Below are 21098 nucleotides of genomic sequence, written 5' to 3' on the forward strand. Positions count from 1 at the left end.
TTTAATATTACTTTTAATAGTTCCGGGACGTTGGAGCAATAACCTGGTGTTTTGACACTTCAGTGTGCACTGTGAATTTGAAGTAATGTTCAGTTTTTGAATAAAGATGCAGCATTTACAAATGTTTATTTTTTTTATCCGATTCATCGAAAAAATAATCGACCGATTAATCGATTATTGAAATAATCGTTAGTTGCAGCCCTAAACAATTCATCGTTACCTCTTATGGCCTACAGTTCAAAGTTCATGTTTAACTGAATAAACAGTTTGTAAACACAAGTACATCTTGTTGAACATTATTTATTTTCATCACCAATTATCATAGTAGAACAGCTTCCTCAAGCAGTTTGTGATGCATGTTGGAAACAGGAGATGAGCCCCTGGTCTGATGCGCCACCTGGCTTGAGAAACACGTTCTCAAAGACTTACTTTGAGTCATTATTTAGGAGCACACACATATTATGAATGAATTCAAATGAGCCATTTTAATCTAGATTAATCTAGATTAATTTCAAAATTAATCTAGATTAATCTAGATTAAAAAAATTAATCTATGCCCACCTCTAATATATATACATACATACACACATACATACACACATACATACATATATACACACACATATATATATACATATATATATACACATATACATACACATACTTTTTTTTTTAAGAATCTGCAGTCCTAAATATAACCTTATCGTCTGAATTAAACAGGAATACTTATTCTAAATGTAAGGAAACAATTCTTTATCATTTGATGCTTCATAGCAACATCTCACAAACATGTAACTGTGCAGCCTTGTAAAAATAAGAATGAAGGGAGAAAAGATTGTGTGTATGTCTTAGATGGTTAAAAAGTACAGTAAAACAAGATAATGCAAACATAGTGAATTAGGTATTTTGAATAGTTTTTTATGTGATTTTACTGGCTCAACCTTTAACATTGCCAGTGTCAGTTTATCCCAATTGAGCCTGTTATCGAAGGTTTTGCAGTGCTGGTGATCAACCAAATCAAGCATTTGGCATACAACCTTGATAAAGAACTTAATGATCTTTATCATAGCAGCAATATATGTAGCAGCAATTCCAATCAAATGATGAAGTTATATTAAATGTAACTATGTCCTCTCTTACACACTTTAGTCCTGAGTGTGTCCATATCGGATACGTACAGTATGTGGATCATGGAAAAAAATGAATTTCTCTCTATGTTGTGTTAACTTTTAAACTTTTGTTCAATACATTCGTATGTGTATAAAATTAAAATAAATATCTGTAGTTACCGTGCTGAAATCCAGGTTCTGTTCGATCCACTGCTGACCGTCCTTGAACTCATCGTGCAGACCCATGATGTAGAGGGTGTCTAAGGCATCCACAATGGTCGCCCCCAGTTGGGAATTGCCTGTACAAAGACACATGGTAAAGCAAATAGAATTGTTTGATTAATTTGTCCAGTCACGCACGCACTAACCTATTCAGCCTTGTATAAAATAAAAATAGCACCTGTGGGAACTGTGGGTGGAAAACTATTCACTAAACACAATGGGCCTGATAATGTGAAGGAGATATGGGATGCAATTAAATTAAAAAAGAGAAATTACTCAGGTGAAATGGAAAATCACTGAAAATTGCTCAGAAACCCACCCATGCAAACATAGGAAGAGATTGCCAACTCCATATGGGAAGAGCTGTACACTTTGGTCACTGGTCTGATATTTGAATAAATGCTGAGATGAGTAACATGAGTCATATCATGTTGCTGGGGGGCAAAGCCAGTTCTTCCAAGCAATCTGTGCAGTGTTATCCCTCAACAAGTATTAGACGCTGCGACATGGGGTGACCTTTAGTACATACTGAAAAATCAGCTCAATTCAGTGTTTTTACACTTTCTCATAGACTATTACTGTACAGTATATTCATTCAGGCTGTGGCGGATGTGTATTTGCTAAGTCGACAGTAAGTTGACAAACTATTAAGACAACAAAAAAAGAGACAGAAAGTGTGAATTAAGTAGATCAAAGCATGGCTAGCAGCCCCACACAAGTTATAATTATAATACTTACATATCTATAATTTAAGTTATTCACGAAGCGATACGAAAGCATACTATTTTTTCTCGTTTTATTTTTTTCAAAATTAGTCTACCGGTAATCAATATCTCCATTCTCAAGGACACCCGGAGGAGCACACAAGACTATCGACTTCCCCATTAAAAAAAAAGCTTAACTTTTTACTTTACCATCTCATATTATTAATATGCAACATCTCTATTGATTGGTGCAGTACAGATTGAAGATGAAATTCCCCCGAGTGCGACCAACTACTCCACTCCTCAAAGTCAATTTGTCTTGTCGTGCAAATGAGATCCAATGAGGTATAAATGTCCAAGCAGCTATTGTTAGTTCCAGGTCTGTATAGGCAGCAGTGTGAATGTGAAGCAACATACAGCTGGCATGCTGAGTCTACTCTTAAGGATCAAGGTTGAAAGTATTCTTTTAACAAACATTATAGGATGACTGTATTCTGAGGTGGGGTCGGCGATGAAAACACCTTTTGTTGAAATCAGTGAATATCTCCTCACAATCCAATACATGTCCGTATTGTGTGAGCGCTGAAAAAAATGTAGTCTTAATACACAGCGAAGTCTCTGTAAACGGGCATGTTGCTAACTACAGTGGGTCCCCTTTGTTTACGCACCCTTTGTTTACAGAGCCTAGGCTATGTACAAATAATGGATTGTGAGATATTCACTGATTTTGACAAAAAGTGAATTTGACAACAAGCATTCTCCAGAATCACTATTGTTGTTTATTGTTGTGCCTCAAGTTTAACCAACCTACATTCCTTGAACTGCAGTATTCTTACACTGAAACAACTGTGTTTATTATCTGGCTAAAGAGACAAAGGAATCCAGCTGATCAATATGTAGCAGACAAAAGCACTTCATTACAGAACAAGACCGTTTGAAAGCCAGAAATCTCACATAGTAACTAACTGCACCACTGAACTGTCAGTGTCATTAATCAACCGCCCCATAGAGCCCTGTAAGAATATTATGGTTGTTTTGTGCACCACAGAAATAAAATTACTCATTGTCCCTTTAAGGTGGTTTCATCTCATCAAGTGCTGTTCAGCTCACTGTTGTCACTTAATTATGTCGCGATTTTACAGCTAAGGTTCGCAAATCTATAGCTTAGTGAATGCTATCTCTTTATAATGCACACAGGCATCAATGTTATGATTTGCTTCTATACTACAGGCTTTGAAGATATCGCCACAGTTACATGCCTTTTGGAGACACATGAATTTAACATAAATCAGACTGTTCTTATCCTCTTTAGTTGGTGTGATACCAAATGGCTTGGAAAGTGAATAAATGTTATCTTGTCTCTTTCAAACGTTTATCAAACGTATATCTTTGCGCTATTCATCATTATCATAATTTCTCTCCCCGTTGATGGATATCTAAATGTATCCACATCAGAGTTTACACTTAAGGAAGGCAGATAATGTCATTTTATCAAATAGGTCACCATGAGATATTCAGACAACTAAAATTTCAGTAACTTCATAATACAGATATTTACTAATAATTGTTAATAGTATTGTCTTAATTATACTTTGACTATAAATATCTGTTGGGTTTATATATTTTTTTTTTATCAAAGTGTTATGTCATACTAGTCCTTTACATGAAAAAAAACCAACTACACAATATAAATCATAAAGGGCTAAGAGCAAATTCAAGGAAATCTCATTAATATGTAAAACAATGCAGCAAGATGTTCCCATATCTCATCAGATAATCTGACGCCCCTCTACTGCTGCTCGCTGTATTAACTTCAGTTCGATGCACATACAGTCACAACACATTTTAGTGGTAAAAGTCAGTGGCACTGCCCTCCGAAGGTGGAGTCAGCGATTCTGGAGAGTGCTTTTTGTCAAAATCACTTTTTGTGAAATCGGTGAATATCTCCTCACGATCAACTACCTTTCTGTACTGTGTGTGCCCTAAAACAATCTGGTGCTGTAAACTGGTATATAAACAAAGAGTTTGTTAACCAAAGGAGGCGCACTGCAGCTAACAACATGCCTGTTTACAGAGCCTAGGCTGTCTATTAATTAAAAAAAATCCCCCAGCGCACACACAGTATACAGACAGGTAGCGGATGAGGATATATTCACTGATTTTGACAAAAATGTATTTTGACAACAAGCGTTCTCCAGAATCACTGACTCCACCTCATTTCATATCAGTGATACAGTGTGTGCGTGTGGAATTCCTGAGCCTCCCCGCCATCCCCTCTTATCTCTGGGCTCCATTCAGAAGGAGAGAGCACAAGCCTGGCCTCATGCAGGAGCTGCAGTGTTATTATCATTATAGACAGGAAGCTCTAAATCACTCTAAAAATACACTGCAGTCAGGCAGGCAGAGCTGATAGCAAGATGCCCTGGCCGCACGCCCGATCTTGACAGATTGGCCCGACTGTTGGTGGAGCGGAGCCTGATCTACTGCACCACAAAACTCCCATCTCCTCCCTTCTGTCACTTGCATCACCCATAGGTACGCTTTAGGCATTCAGAGCACTGGGACACCATTGGGTCAAAGACAGAGGCCTTGTGTCAGGAGAGAATATTCTTTTGGTGTCAAGGTTTTGTGTAACAGCTCCTGAATGCAACGCTTCCTGACTGTGTGTTCACATCAAAGATACAGCGTGATAACAGAGTGATTAGTCTCCGTCACGGCTATACATAAAATTAAACTGACACTGTCATTAAGTCATTTGGACAGATTTTTTCATCTAAAATACCAAGACGTGTCGTCCTAATTGTTTCAGATAAAGCTTCTAATCTCCTTCCTCTTAAGTATTTAAGTATTTTGTCCAGCAGGCATCTTCAGAGTAAAATTGACACTACAATAAAAACAACAACAACAACACTGGACACAACCAGCTGTTCTCTCAAAACTCTGATTCGCAATTTGGTGTGTTTTTACTCTTAGCATATACACTGTATGGCACACAAAAGATTTCTACGATATTTTGTGACTGCATTCAGTACAGTATAATCCATTATTGTTTTCATTATTGGTTAACCTTTGGATTCAAACATTAATTGTTAAGTCTATATAATATATAATAAAATGCCTTTCACAAACTCTGGGAACCGAATGGGACAACTTCAAATGTCAGAACTTGAATCTGACTTTTGCCTAAATTACAGAAACCCTAAATCAATTGAATTCAGCTAGTAGGGACATCAGAATTTCAGTGTAGTATTTAAAACTGAGTTCAGAGATTTTAACTGAAAAACAATATTTTCAAAGTCACTCCTCTAAAATGACAAATGTTCTTAACAAATGTATGGTTGTGGTCCAGCCTAGTCGTAACACTTCTCCTCTCTATCTGCAATGACTTATCCACAGCAATAGATAACTTAATTGTGCAGTTAACTTGTGTTTCTCGGACTGCCCTATGTTAGCCTGGTCCTACCAGACCATCGTACTTAATTTATTTTGTACAGAAGGTCTGGAATCGCTCTTGAAGGCGGGTGTCTGTTGAAGTTTAAAACTGGGTGTGCCAACCAATCGCATAGCATTGTATATCATGCGCTGGCTTCTGCAATTGAAACTGCCGCACGTCATTGTTCTCAGCTGATTGGTGATGTAACTATGTATCCTGAGAAAGCCCGCAAATTTACCGCAGACAGACTGACTACTGAAGGGAAATTAAAATTGAGCGGAAGTAGGTAGGCGGGTGGTGCTCTATGTGGTGTTTTCAGATACAACCTGGAGAAGTTCAGCTCAAGTTTGTGTATGGATAATATAACCTTGTGATCACCCCGAAGAGTCTCCAGCTCTCCAGCTCCTTTCTGCTACACACAACCTCCATCTTTTCTTCTTCCCCTCCTTCTTCCACCTAAGCATCTGTTTGTTCTCATTCATCACTGTCTTGCTGTGTTTTTACTAATCTATCCCGGCTATTGCTTGATTAAAACCCTGATGGCACAAATACAACTTTTACACTTATAAGTGCTATTCTCAGTTGCCAATTCACTTTCTTTAAAGCCCCAGTCAACCCAAATCCAGAAAAATCCTTCTAACTAGGCCATGCATCTTGGGGAGTTAATTGCATGATAGTATGCAACTGAAAATAGTTAGGCTCGTTAATCAATTTAAATTAAAGATATTAAGATATTGTCATTTAAGTTGAATTCAATTTGGTTTAGATGAGGCGGGCGATGCTCTGGTTCTTATGACACGGTAAGCATTTTGAAACAATCACAGCAGTTCTCGGCTTGAACGTTCTATAAAAACATTGACGGTTGCCATGGTCTGATAAAGTGACGCCCAAATAGTCCTGTCAAATGGTTTATACAGTAAAGAAGCTGTTCTTTTTATTTAAGTTAAGTTTTAAGTTTATAAAATCTATGAACATTTACGATCAGATTTTTGTAAAAGCTTATTGGGAGAGCCAACTTTGATATGATATATTTACTACTTTAGACCAAGTTTCCAGATCTTTAAGCTATGTCTAATTTTTTGCCCTCTGAATCTGGCATAGACCCGCCTTTACCTGTCGCCAGTCTTCATATCCGAGCTTGTGTTGTTTGACTGTCAGTTCAGTCGACACAACACTGTTTGTTGATGTCAGTTTGCACCAACCTCCCTACATCTGAGTGCCATGCACTCTATCATACAACGCCAACTGCATCAAATGTAGCTGATTTGGCATCTTCTCACAAGGGGGGTGTAGGGTTGCCAGGCACTGCTTATCTGAGACAAATTGGCCGGGGATGTGGTGTATTTATTTGGGGCATTACTGCCACAGCCCGAAGCGTGCATGTGTGTATACACACACACACACACACACACACACGTTTGTACAGCTATACTTGTGAGGACATTCATTGACATAATGAATTCCCTAGCCCCTTACCCTAACCATGAAAATTAAATGCCTAACCCCAACCCTCACCCAAACTCATACCTGTACCTTTGAAACTATGTCTTCTTAACCCTAAAAAAATCTTAAAATTGGTTCTAACAAAAATAGTTATACAAACACACACACACAAAATGTAACATACTAATTTAATTCAACTCTCTTCCTTTATTGACATAGATACAATGTATGCCCCTTTTTCTTCAATTAAATTCCCATGGCAAACAATATTTTGACCTCAACTCTCACACTCTTCAGATTCCATCTCCATCAATTACCATCTCGCACAGCTTTCTTTCCCTACTATCTCCTCTTCCACTATCTCTCTCTCTCTTTAACACCTCCCTGTGTCGGTCCCTGTGCCGGCTTCATTAGATGACAGGTTTTCAGGGCACTCTGGTATGAATACCCATGAGGAAGGACAACGCAATGTCATTATTCAGTCTCCATTCTCTCTATCTTGTAAGCTGTCAGCTCTGGGACAATGGGAGATGACAAAGAGCTCAGGTGTGTGTGGGTGTGTGTGCATGCGTGTGTGCGCAGGTGGTTTGCAGGGTCAGAAAATATGTTTTTGTGTGCTAGTTTTCGCAGAGGCATTTTCTTTCATGTTTTCTCTTCAAGATCGGATCCAGAAGCCAGACCGGAGGATAGGTTTTTAACTTGACAGAAACACAGAGTTGGACTGAGCTGACTGAGGGTTGGTGCATTTTTAGGTGTCCATCTCTAATATTTAGGCTACATTTTGCTAGAAGCAGCTTCTATCATTTCACCTTCCTACTGTTGACCTCCCCTTGTGATGCACTCTCCACAAACCTTTGCACATGTGATTCTCTTCCTTCTGCCTACATTCTCTCACTGGAACATCCAACACAATTTTCGTTCTAGTGTTTGATTATTTGCGAATACTTCATTAGTCCACAGTTTTCACAGGGACCACGACAAAGAAGTAAGAATAAAAGGACATTGCAAAATGTGTTGCTCTTATCTTTAACTGTAATTTGACTGGCTGTGATCTACAGCTTCATTGTATTGGGAAAAACAATATCTTAGATGGATATCTCATAAAATGGCCGAATAAAACCAAAAGGATCTCCACTGCTAGCCCATTTGCCAAAAGCAGTAAGTGATAAAACACTTTTTGAATTTTAGTAAAAACCTCATTGACATTTTTAGAATACTTCTCACTTTTTTATGGAAGAAATTGACTTAATTTATGTAATTTATAAAATAAAACTATTCTCAAAATCACATTCTTTGTAGGCTTTTTAGCCTTTGTTCCACCATGTTAGCTCATGCCAGGGAGCACTTACACCCCCTTGAAAGCTTTCTACACAATTTTGTAAAGACTTTGTCGCAGGTTCAACCCCATCTCCTCTTCTCTTGCTCCAGGTCCACTTTGGCATTTCTGCCTGTTTTGTAATGAGTCCAGCAGCGGTAAACAAAGCTAACCCCAGGACACTTCAGACCAGTCTGGCTGGCAGAGGACAACCGGTCCCCAACTTATTTGGCACCAAACTGAAACATCTGCTGTGTTCTGCTTTCTGAATCAGAGGGTTATTGGTCAGAGTGGGCCCTTCCAATCAACATGAGCTTCCTACTAAACCCGAGTTAGAATGTCTGTTACAAGGCCAGCTGCCAAAGTGCATTAGTCTGCACTGGTTTCACTGTAGAGTATTTTGGTGACACTCACTGTACATTTGAAAAAGTAAGGACAACTCAAATTTTTAAGGCAAATGTCTTGACTAGAAATTTGAATTTCAGACCAACTAAAACTCCCTACATTTGTACCAACCTATAATCTTTTGTTGAGATCACGTATGATTAATGTAATGTTACTTCAAGATTTGAGGTCTACACTAAGAATTGCAAAAAGTAAAAAGTTGTGTAATGTCTCTGCTAGTGTATAGAGTTGCCTGAAATGAAGTTTTGCTAACTTTTTCATTTTATAGTGTTCTTTTGTCTGTACAAAGAAAACTGGATAAATAACTTGTAGCTTATGTAAAAAGCTATGTGTAAAGAATATAAGTCAAAAGATCAAAGGATTACTGGAATTGAGTTCTGAATTTCATGTTTGGAAGACATCCATTATGTATAATATGTCTAACTAAAGCCAGTGCTACGAGCCAATGTGGGATTAGACTGAATCAGCAGTCTGTTTTGACTGTGGATGGATCCGCATAATAAGACAATATTTCTACAGTGATGCATATAGTGCATGTACAATGGTGGGTTCACCTTGAATACATAATATATTTTGTGTTTTGGCCTGGTTCATTTTGAACAGCTGCTCAAATAGATAGTATAATATAACACCATGATAGCCTCCTTTCAGCTTTTATGCAATGTTATTGGTGAGAACCACTGCACTCCTGACTGACATGTGAAAGTTGTTGTGCCCTGATGTTGACTAAAAAAAAAAAAAATTGGATTCACAATAAATGTGATGATATGATTTTTCTTCAACAGCAAGACAAAAATGCTGTGGCGCCTTTGTGCAAGACCTACGAAAGGCAGTTTATGAAATTTCTAAGCAAACTCTAGGATTCAGAAAAAAACTTCTGAAATGGAGAATGTGCGGACCTCCATAATAACTCTTACCCACGTGTACGCACAGAGAATGGAGAAATCCGAAACTACCACTCTCATGGCAAAAGGATGAAATGCGATAACTGTGAAATTGATACCAAAGTGTAAAATAGATCGAAATATTACCTCTCTCGTGTCATATATCAAGAGACGAGAGCATAGCTTCATGTAGTCAATATATATCACATCTGTGTCCCCATTCACCTCCGTCACTGCTCCACTCAAGAATTGATTCCCTAATAAGCCCTGTCAGTTTCTCATAAAGGGGGCTGATCACATATCAGAATACGTTTGTGCGTTATCACTGTGGGTTTCGTCCATGTGCAACCTTTAGATCTCAATCCTTCACACGGTTATAAAAAATCAGGCCATATAGAAGAGTTTTGTGTCATAATTGGAGTCACACCTTGATATACCTTAGAAGTCACAATATAAATGTGAAGCTTGGTAGAATTAGGTCTTTTGCACTATGGCAAGGTCCAGCACTCTAAAAAAGGTGAAATAGCATAAAACAATTATTGTCTATGGGATTTTCACAAGGTAGTCAAACTAAAATCAACCTAAATCATATATTGCTTCAAAGTGACAACGCCCCACAAGGATAGAGGTATATCAGATGGCTACAATGTATTTTTATTTGATCAGAAATTCAATTCAATAGCTAAAAGGAAACCCCAAAAAGCCATCTTAATAATCCACCCACCCAACTGTGACAGAGAATATGCGGTGGGCTTTGAACTGTCAGCAGGAGAAGTAATTGCCCTTTTTGCTTCGTTTTGTACGCACTATAACTGCACTCTATAGCCTTTGAAATATCCAATTGCTGTTCCCTTACATGTCTGCTTGGATTAAAATATTTAGCGTACAATGTTAAAAAGTAGGTCCATTTAGACATCAGATGAATAGAAAGAGTAAGTCAGTCAAATACATTTTGGGAGAAGAGTCAAGTCTGTAGAGATGTAAAGTAAGGGTGTAGGAGTATAGAGTGGGAGGTGGGGTTATATGCACTCACTATCTTAGCCAAAGAAAGATCAGCAAATCCTTCAGAACTGTGCTGTATACACAAAGCTGTCTCACTGTTGGCCCACTCAGAACTCAGATTACATCAATTGATCAGTGAAAAACACATATCCAACAAAAAAAAACAAGCTGAAAAATGCATCAGTATTGTAGTTTACCAAAGTGAGAGTGTATTGATTAGGTGTTCTTTTTCACAACTTCCTCTCGTCAAATGTTCTAAATACTAAATCCTCCTTGGCGTTTTTATTTGTCATTTTATTTTCCACAATGATGTGTTTCCATTATCTCCCTCTCAAGTTTCTGGCTCTTTGAGTTTGGGGTCAAATTCTCTCTCTCAATTATTTTGCGGGTATTTGGTGCTTTGCCTCTGTTTTCACCATATCATGTCCATATACGTACGTATGTATGTATGTATGTGTTTGTATGTATCAGAATTGTAAACATTTGTATATTAAGATATTGATTTCAACTATATTGCCCATTCTTAGTTCATGGGTCTTCTGAAAGCAGTCTAAAAAAAACATACTAAATTACTTTAAAAATGGCAACTATCCTCGACAGCCAACTGATTAAATATTGCAGTTGAAGTTATAAAAAACATTGTATAACAATTAACTCCAATTTCCAGAGATAACACTGCATGTATATCTAAGTTTGTGGCACATGGTCACCATAACATGGCATGGCATTAAATAAACATATCGCTCAGGCCTGTTCTTGAATACCATGCTGCATAAACATGAGGCAGGTAGGAGGACCAATCAGACGAACTCAGCTCAGCTGCATTGGGTCTGTAACAGGCTAGTATATCAATATTAATAGAAACCTTAACAGCTTGAGAGTTATGCAGAGCTGCACTTTGGATTATTGTTCCAAAGTGACTCATCCTATTATTCAGAGCAACTACTTAGTAGATTCCAGTCTTTGTCATCATCTGGTCAAAGAGATGGTTGACAATAAAAAACTTAAGCTTGTGGGTCTGAACTTAGAAGGTTTTGAGGAAACTTTTTCTACACTGTTTGAAGGGCTTATTCACATTCCTGCTGGGCTCAGAAGCAGGCAAATCCTCCTGTTTCCTGCTGTCGAATTTGGCACCTGCAGCCATGCTGAAATTTTAATCTGAAAGGAATGAGGGGAGTAAGTCCAAAAGTTCTGAAGTAAATTTTACGTCTTGTTGGGAGCATTGAACTCCTTCCCTCCACAGTATCTTTTTCGCAGCACGATGTGCCAAAAAGTCAGAATCGCTAGATAAAATGCTCACATTGGAGAAGTATGTATATATATAGCAACGTTAGTTCAGGCAGCTGCCTTGACTATAATGCGCTGTGGGAAACACTGCTGACTGTATTTACTTTCACCGTCCAGCATTATCGCAGCCTATCAAGTAAGGGTGCTGTCGGCCATGGAAATTCAAGCCAGATCTAACATTACCGTGCTGACCTTAACCGCACCGCTACGTGGAAATGAGGCATTTGTCTGTTTCTGTCCCAAACCCTTATATCTGTTTTGCTCTCTTCATCTGTCGTGTAGAAAGCTTTGGGCCCTCAGGCAGTGATTTCAAAGTGATCATCAGTGAAACATCTCAACTCACTCCACCCCTTCAACTATCACAGTCATGAAGACATCAGAGTCTACAAATTAGAAGGGAAAAATAGGGCAGCAGGTGTGCTGTCCCTTGAAGCGTGTCATTGTTTTCAGTTGTTAAAAACGAAAAAACAACAACAGATGAACGCATTAGTCGTTAAAACATACATTTGTTTAATATTAATCAGGGGGGAGATGGGAATCTGTTAGCACATAAATATGAAAGCGATAAGAAATGTTCCCAAGGTAGTGTTAAGCTTCATCAAGCCAACATCCCTGAAGGTTTTGGGAAAACAAATCACGTTAACCTAAATAGATCAGATGACATACAGTATTTTGGTTAATGGTAGACAAAAACATTGTCTTGGATGTTGATCATCATCTGTCTTGTATGTTTGTCTATTCCCATTTTGTAAATTAAGATTTTCTGAGCCTATTCCTTACTGGAATCAACGTGGGTGGATAAAGATGCTTACATTAATGGGTCTGTGAGGTGCTTTGGATAATAGCATCCACCTGACAGCATGCTGTATTCATGTAGTTGAAGATTATCACAGGAAGTACTTAATGGCTTACTTTTTGCAGGTTATTCAGCATCTTGCCTTGCAATCAATCCATGCCGACAGTGCACATAGTAAACACTTTATTTCAATATGGACAAATATAATTGAGCTGCAGACAAGTGGCACCTCTTATTTCTTACATTTAAGAGTCTTTGCAGGCTTCACATTTTATACGTCACATTTTCCTCTGTATTTTTCTCACTAATAACCTTTCACCTTCAGAATAGAGTGTGAATGCTTGAAACTGATTAATACTTGAACAGGCCCTTTGTAGAGCTTCCAAGGGGGTTCAAAAAGAGACCATGCACAACATGAAAAATGCTACAACCCAAATTGAGGCCACAGGAATCATATGACATGTCAGTGATTTCATGCTTTGTTCATCCCTTTGGGATGTTGTCCATCTGATAAACATTCTGTGCTAAATTCATTGAAATGAAACACAATGTGGATACCGTCCAACTTAGCAGGCGTTTCAGTAGGTTATCTAATTCAGCTTTGTATAAGGCATTGTATTTGTATTCATGTTTTGCATCCAGCACCTATTCCACTTAGGTTTTATGGATTTGCACACACCTACTCTAAATTATCATGCATTGGGTGTACCGGTCTATTCCACTGGCTAATTCCCATGGTAAATATTGGACCTGGTGGTGCAAGATCAAATAAAAAGGTATTAGTTTAAAAAGGTGCAGTGTGTCATATCTGAGTATCTTGCGGCATCTACTGTAGTAGTGAGATTCTAGGTTGCAACGCTCCCTTGCTTACCCCTCACTTTCAGAGAATTTACTGATGCAACAGTGGCTTTCAAGGACAAGAAGCTGGTTACTAAAGATGGCGTCATAATTTTTTTCCAGCGATTAAATCATACTTGTGAATATTATATTCCATTTCTACCAAGTATGTTCTGAAAAATGGCAATATATTCTTCACCCTGTACCTTTAAGGAACTTGATTTGGACACAATCCAGGTGGCCCAACTCTCCAACTACACAGAAACATGTTATTTCTGTTTCACTGGTCTTGGCTGATGGGGTCATTGCCATGGTGCCTCTTCACAACCCTTTTCCAGGATTACAAGCAATGTTTATGCCCAGGGAGCCAATCATGTGAAGACATGACCTAGATGCCAGGGGGGGAAAAAGTAAAGCTACATAGCTCTAAGCAAGAGCAGGATTGTATTTATCACAGTATCCACATAAACCCAGCGGAGATACTGCAAGAAGGAACGAATACCCAATGGCTCAGTGGAAGATTAGACTCCTCAGTGTTTATTGATTAGAAAAGCTGGGAATCAAAGAAGTATCTGATGTGGAATTGTGGTTGTATGTGATTCTGGCTGAGGCATGATACCAAACTGTCATATTCCATCATCATTGAGCTGCCTCCACTGATCACCACAGCAACATGTTTTGTAGGTAATCAGCAAGAGGTAAATCCATAAAAATAATAGCTAATAAAGGTTTTTCCATTCTGGTCAAATATGGTGACTTCAACGGGTTCTGTTGGGATTTAATGAGAGTCAAGACAAAACTAAAATAGTAAATAAAACGTTGTCTAACATGATAAATTAACTTGACTATGCTTGTAAACAGACTAGTTTTAACACTAGTAAGACACTAAAATAAGTTCAAAAAAGAAAATAGGGAGGCCATTTTACTATCATAACATTTCTGAAAAGTTTACAAAGAATAAATACAAATTATAACCATGGACTGTATGTTTTAACCTTTCATAAGCATGTAGAACTGAATGGAAATGGAAATATTGCCTCTATTAGAAACATGATGCATTAACAACAAAGTACGTAATCATATAGAAGACAATTAAAAAAAACTTTTCCTCAATCCCCTCCGTTAACATACAACAACGAGGACTATTTGATGTGGTCGACTGTGTTTATCTCACCTTATATAGTGTCTTGTCTATGGTATTTTTCTGAGATGTGGTGTGATATGGATGCACTTTATTACTTTGATTTGTATTGTTGTATGTGAAATGTAACATGAAGCCGAATCCTACATCATGTATGATTACAAATACCACAAACTCTGGTTGAGTGGAAAATAAATGTTGTATATTATTTTATCCTAAAGTTGCATCGTCTCATCGTAAGGTCTGAGGCAATCTGCGATATCACTTACTGTGAGCACGTCAAATTTTCCTCTGGGAGAAAGTCATGCGGCCAAGAAGTCAGAGATTTTCCACTTGCAATTTTATAGAATAAAACGCTCCAATGGAGAGCTCTCAAGTAAACCAATAAAACAGTCACTAGGTCAGGCAGGCAGGGCAGGCCTCAGACTGGCCAGTGAATCCCTCATGTGCAGACGAAATTAAATTCACAACAATGAGTGTAATAAGGTTACTGAAAGCCAAAAGCAAAGATCCTTGGAGAGAAGCAACTCGGAAAACTGACAAAGATTCTTCTGATCCTCTATTGTTGGCGGAAAAATATTTTTCAGGCAGATCTTCAAGTCATCCTCCAGCCATTGAATAAGAATTAGTCGAGGCAAAACCTTGGTTTTCTACCAAGCAAGCTTTCTTTCTCTAGCTCTCTCCTTTCTGTCATTTAAATGATATTTTCTTTTTTAAGTTCAGTAACATCTAGGGCTGCAAATAATGAATAGTCATTACTTGAATTGATTTTTCAATGCATCAATTCATTATTTGGTCTAATTAAACTGAAAATAATGAAAATGCCCTTCAGGATTTCTCTAAATAAAAGGGGAGGTCTCTTATTGTGTGACACACACAACGTATCCAACACTGAAATGTAAGAAAGAAAAGCATCATATTCTCACATTTGAGCAGCCAGAATGAGATAATGCATTTTCCCTTTAAATCACTTGCAGGATTCATTGATTATCAACACCCTTACCATGTTATGCTCTATTGATTTATTTGTTCATGAGGCTCAAGTAAAGAGAGGCATGTCTTATTTCAATTTGGATATAGAATCATATGTACCTGAAAACAATACCTGCTTTACTTCATCTCACCTTAACCACTACAACTCTGAAAACTGGATGAACCTTAGGTTTAGGTTACCACAGAAGGACATAGAGACAGTAGTGTGGACTTAGACTCATTGTAAAGTCCAGACCAATGTTAAATGAGCTGCGGCCCCCTGGGAGAATTGTCCAACAAATCAGAGCTTGTGCTGTCCATCTACAATGAAACAAGGCCACCGGAGCCGCTGGTGAAGCCCATGCCTTTGCTTTGACTGACCCACAACCTGAACAAGGGTCAAAACGCTTTCAGGCCGAATCAATGGTGGCTGATGTTCCTTTTTTCGGTTCCCCATGGGTATTATTACCCTGTCTGTGTGTAACAACAGAGAGATGAATGGAGTTGTCTATCACCCATCTGAACAGGCTGACCGCTGAGGACAGAGTTACTATGATCAAAGCCATGAGACACAAAAAGCAGGTGGTGTTTCAATCACTGTAGTTCTTTAGTTTCTACATTAACATATACTCTTTATCTGCCAGCAGGTTTATGTTCAAGGTGGTACTTTATTCAGGTTTGTCATGACATCATGCATCACTTCCTCTAGTATTTCCACTCTATCAAGTGATGAGTTTAAGGATGTATTTAGTTATTCTATTGTACTTCTTCTTCCTCTTCTAACCAGTGGCCATAGAGCCGGTTAAGTTTGTGAATGATGTTTAAAAAAATCTGTGACTCTTTAAAAACCATTGCTGATTGAATGTATTTGCTCGATCTTTCTCAGTATGGAATCTTTGCTATTAACACCGTCTGAGAGGGTGTGTGTGTGTGTGTGTGTGTGTGTGTGTGTGTGTGCGCGCGCAAAAAAAGTGAGTGTGAATTTAAAGGCAGACTACTGACTGTGTCTGACCCAGCTTGAACTGTATTTCATTTACAGGGTCATGCGTTATCCCTGCTTGGACCGATTACCCTCCAAAACAAAAGGCTGTTTGTATCTGTCCTCGAAATCTACTTATTCTCCACAGAGAAGAAGAAGAAATAAATAAATAAATAAGACCAAACAAGGCCAGGCAGTGAACTCAAGGTTATCTGAGCCGGGTGACACAATGAGAGCCCTGGTCCTCTTGTTACCATTCTGGCCTCTCCTCCACTCTCTGGACAGATTAAGGCTTTGCTGTCAGGCGAGGAGCAAGCACACACAGTTTTACCTTTTGTCTGCATGGAAGGCATGTTTCATAGGGCTGGAAAACTGTTTGCCAACAACAACTGTTTGTGTATTGCTTTTGTCCGGCAGGAAGACTGCTGTTGCCGGACAATACTGTGCTACTTGGTTCCACATTTCCCTTCTGTCAGCCTCAAGAGTCAAGTTAAAATAAGCATACCCTTTGTCTTGGATTGGCTTTACAACCAAAGACTACTGAAGTAGGGGTTTCACTTTAAATGAGAAAAACATCAAACTGATTTGAATGCACAATTCAAAGTCAATCAGCAATTCCAGTTTCTATTCTATCAGCCAGCGTTTTTAGTTGTGCGCATGTGCGTGCGTGAGTATGTGTCTCTTTGGTAGAAGCTATTAAGCAACAAGGCAACCAGCGTGTGCCCCATCTCCAATAGATTGCTTTCTCTTTTCTGTGCTACTCTGTCTTACAAAGACACATACACATGTGTGTGCCCACTCAATCACACTCACACACACACACACACTTAAATCAATACAGGCACATTCTGTAGGACAGGATACACCTCATCTATATTGAAAGGGTGTTTCGTGAAGAGTGTGATGGCCAATTCTTTGCCGAGAGTTTTTTCCTGACCACCATGTGAATAGACTCATACTCATTACGAGAATGCATAAGTAAACACACAAAACAGACATCCAGAAACACACTGAGACATGCTACAGATGAACAGTCACAGACACACACACAAAAAACACCAAGAAATGTAAACACACACAAACAGCATCTATAAAACACAGGCGCCCACGGCTAATTTGCCAGACGGAACATTACAATTTGACACAAAAGCCTCATAAGCATGCATCCTCACACACCATGCTCAGACACATTTATCCAAAAACCTAAGGCACAACAACAAAACTCGGAAACCCAGGGAAACACATAAGTCAAACCGCCAACTCGTAAGCACCGAAGCTTTAAGCCACATCTCCACACACATACATTCACACTAAGCCAACACTCTTAGGGGTTTTTTAGGGATCAATTTCAGCACAGATTATTCAGAATTTGAATTTTCATCAACAAAAGCATTTATCAACAACAACAACAACAACAACAAAGAAGCGGAGGGGAAGGCATGAACTTGGTCGTTCACGATGGTGCAAACATAACAATACAATGCTATGAAGCTTCTACTTCTTCTTTTTGGCGCGGTTGTGGAGGGACTTCCTCCCCCTGTATTATCCGCTACTCCACTTGTTTTTACTAGTTAATGGTTTTGCCGGGTTTTTCAGGAAGTAGACGGACCCCCGTCACTGACAGGCGAAGGGGCGAGTGAAAGGGTGCGTTACTTTAGTAAAAGATGTGCGGCTGTGGCAAAGCGGGTAGGGCAGTTGTCCACTTGAGTGCAGGGTCGGTGGTTTGGATCTCCCGTCTGCCCGCAAGACAATGAACCCCAAATTGCTCCCGATAGTTAGCTTGAACCCTGCGTGGTAGCTGCTGCTGCTGCTATCGGTGTATGAAGGCGTGGTCTGTGAAAGACCAGGGACAAGCGCTATATAAGTGGAGTCCATTTATCATTTTAATTTAAAAGTTTAAATCATTCTGTCAATCATTATAAGGGGAAACATGAATGCTAAAGTTAAGTGAGCACACACAATCAACAAAAGTAAGTCAAAAACACAGCCTCCTAATATGATGGGTCTCAGCGGGAAATATCTGTGTAAAGCTGACAATATGACAGTGTAAATAAGGATATTTTTACACCCTCACTATCCACAGTGACAGATACAAGACCACAGAAGAAGACATGCTATCTAGCCGCTGACAAGAGAAGAAGGCGAAGCAGCAGAGTAGGCCGAGGAGACGTGTGAGAAAAGGAAAAAAATCACTTGCCAGGATGTCTACAGTCAAAAAAAGGAGAAGAAATGTGGGTTGTGAGTATTCTTGTGCAATATGTGTTGTGTTATAATAATTTAATAATATAATGTGTTGTATCCACCAGGGCCTCCATGTGTACTTCACTTGTGCCAGTTAGTTGGTACTAGAAAACATTATGGAGGCACCTTATTAGGGGTCCTATGTAGTTTGCAAAGTCCATACTTATGGTGCAATTTTGCAAAATATGTTATTTTCCACATTACACAAACACTGTTTAAAATGTACATTAGCGTGGGTGCTTCTCCACTCCGACTTGAATAATTTCGTATTTAGCAGTTAGAAAATATGTGTATTTATTTTTTACTAAGCCATCATTTGATAATTTTCTTAATTTCTATTTGTGAAGGATGTGTTTGAGAAAAAAATATTAATTTTGAGCTCAATGTGTGAAGTCATAGTGATTGGTGTTATTATAGATGGCAGCTGCAGGGGTGAACACACAAAACAGCCTCATAAACACACATCACAGATTAGAGCGTGTGTTGGATTAACCTCTCAGTGGGAACCGCCAATGGCAAAATTCTCTGTTTACAAACAAGAATTTCCATTTTGACTGGAGCCTGACAAAGACAAAGTCAAAGTGTTTGTACTCCCACTGTCTAATGCAAGATAACATAACATTTTACCGTCTGTAAACCTCAGATTGTGATATATACTGAAATATGATGACATTTTCATTCATAACTAACACAGTATCATTGTGTGCTCATAACACTGCTCTCTAAAATACATAAAATATACGCTCCATAGATGTATACACTGGATAAGGACTTGAAATATTACCAGTGCTTCAAATATACAATACATGTTCTCTTATCTGGCATTTCAATGATGTGTGTTCTCATCTTGTGGTTTCATTGATTTGAAACCACTGGTAAACACTTTTCCTGAAGTGATATGCATCCTGCCGGAGGCTTTATCGCATAACCTTGTCCATGAGAGGGAAGACAGAGGGTGTGTGTGAGTGTGTGTACAGGCATCTTTGTGAGCTTTTAACAATCTGAGTGAGGACATTTTCGGAAAGTGAGGACTTTTTGCCTAGTCCTCACTTCCTTAAAGGCCTGTTTGAGGGCTAAGACTAGGTTTTAAGGTTCATGTAATAATTAGGTTTATGTAAGTGTAAGGGTTGGGGTTGGGAAATTAGTTGTGATGGTAAAGGTTAGGGTAAGGGGCTAGGGAATGCATTATGTCAATGGGTGTCCTCACAAAAATAGAAATACAAGGTGTGTGTGCAAGTGTGTTTGTGTGTGTGTATGTCCAAGTCTGAGTGCATTCATGCATGCATCTAGGTTTGATTTACAGCTGTGTGAGAAGACTGCCAATGGGCACAGACAGCGGTGCGAGAGAAATGAGTTTGTCTGGCTTACCAAAGATATTTGTGGAATGTCCTTTCTTGGCGAGGGGCTTCAGCTCGTTGTGACCCCATCCGTATGTTCTGTAGCTGTCCCATGCATGCTTCGTCATCTGAGAAAAATCACAACAAATAAACATGTTAAAAGATGAGAAGGCTCCTGACTTGGCAGGGCTAGATTGTGAAGTCACGGCAACAAATAACATGATTGTTCCACCAAATGATGGCTTGGAAACGATGGCTGGATAACGATGTCTGAATTTGAATCATCATAATTTTACTTTACATCAATATAATTACAATTTTGCAATAATATGTGTTCGATAACAACAGCTGATGGCCCTGAAATTAGTCACACTGTCACTAAATCGAAGCACCAACAAACACATAGATTTCACAACCACAAACAATTATATTGTTTTGTTTCTCACTCATCAAGATGAATAAAATATAAATCATTAAGGTTTGATCATTAAGTCTTGCTGGTGAGGTAGTAAAACAAGGTCATTTTTCTCCTGTTGAAAACCCCTGTGGTTTACTTTGTTTTCTTTCAATATTTAATCACTCAGCACATCAGGGCAGCGCTATTAATAAATAATTTATTCAATAATTTACCATTTGAAAAATTAAGACACATCTTGCCTTGTTAGGGCTATGCAATTAATTTAATCGCAATTACAATTACAACCTCCAACAATTATGAAATTGGATAATCGACTTTTTCAAGATAATGCTTTTAAGTCAGGCCAGGTTGTGTTTGCATATTACAGTTGAACTATATTCAAATATAACATTTAATAACAAAAAAAAAGTTACTAAATGCATGATTTTCAAAGTCTATGTGAGTATTGTGTTAAATAATCTGGATCTCAATTTCAATCAAAAGAATCGGGATCATGATTTTTGCCTTAATCGAGCAGCCCTAACACAGGGAAATCAAACCCAAATTATAAGTAAAAAACAATATACAGCCCAA

At 38.5% G+C, this 21098-nt stretch overlaps 1 protein-coding gene across 1 annotated transcript in view; it reads right to left on the reverse strand.

Annotated features, from left to right (window-relative positions):
- man1a2 (mannosidase, alpha, class 1A, member 2) overlaps nt 1-21098 on the reverse strand; it is a 113321-nt gene that overhangs the window by 55423 nt on the left and 36800 nt on the right. Inside the window, exons 4-5 of the mRNA XM_080038233.1 lie at nt 20139-20235; nt 1290-1408 (exon numbers count right to left, since the gene is read on the reverse strand). Of these exons, the coding sequence (XP_079894359.1) occupies nt 1290-1408; nt 20139-20235 (216 nt within the window). The remainder of the gene's footprint in view (nt 1-1289; nt 1409-20138; nt 20236-21098) is intronic.

The sequence above is a fragment of the Ammodytes marinus genome (genome assembly GCF_949987685.1).
Source record: "Ammodytes marinus genome assembly, chromosome: 12".
NCBI lineage: Eukaryota > Metazoa > Chordata > Actinopteri > Uranoscopiformes > Ammodytidae > Ammodytes > Ammodytes marinus.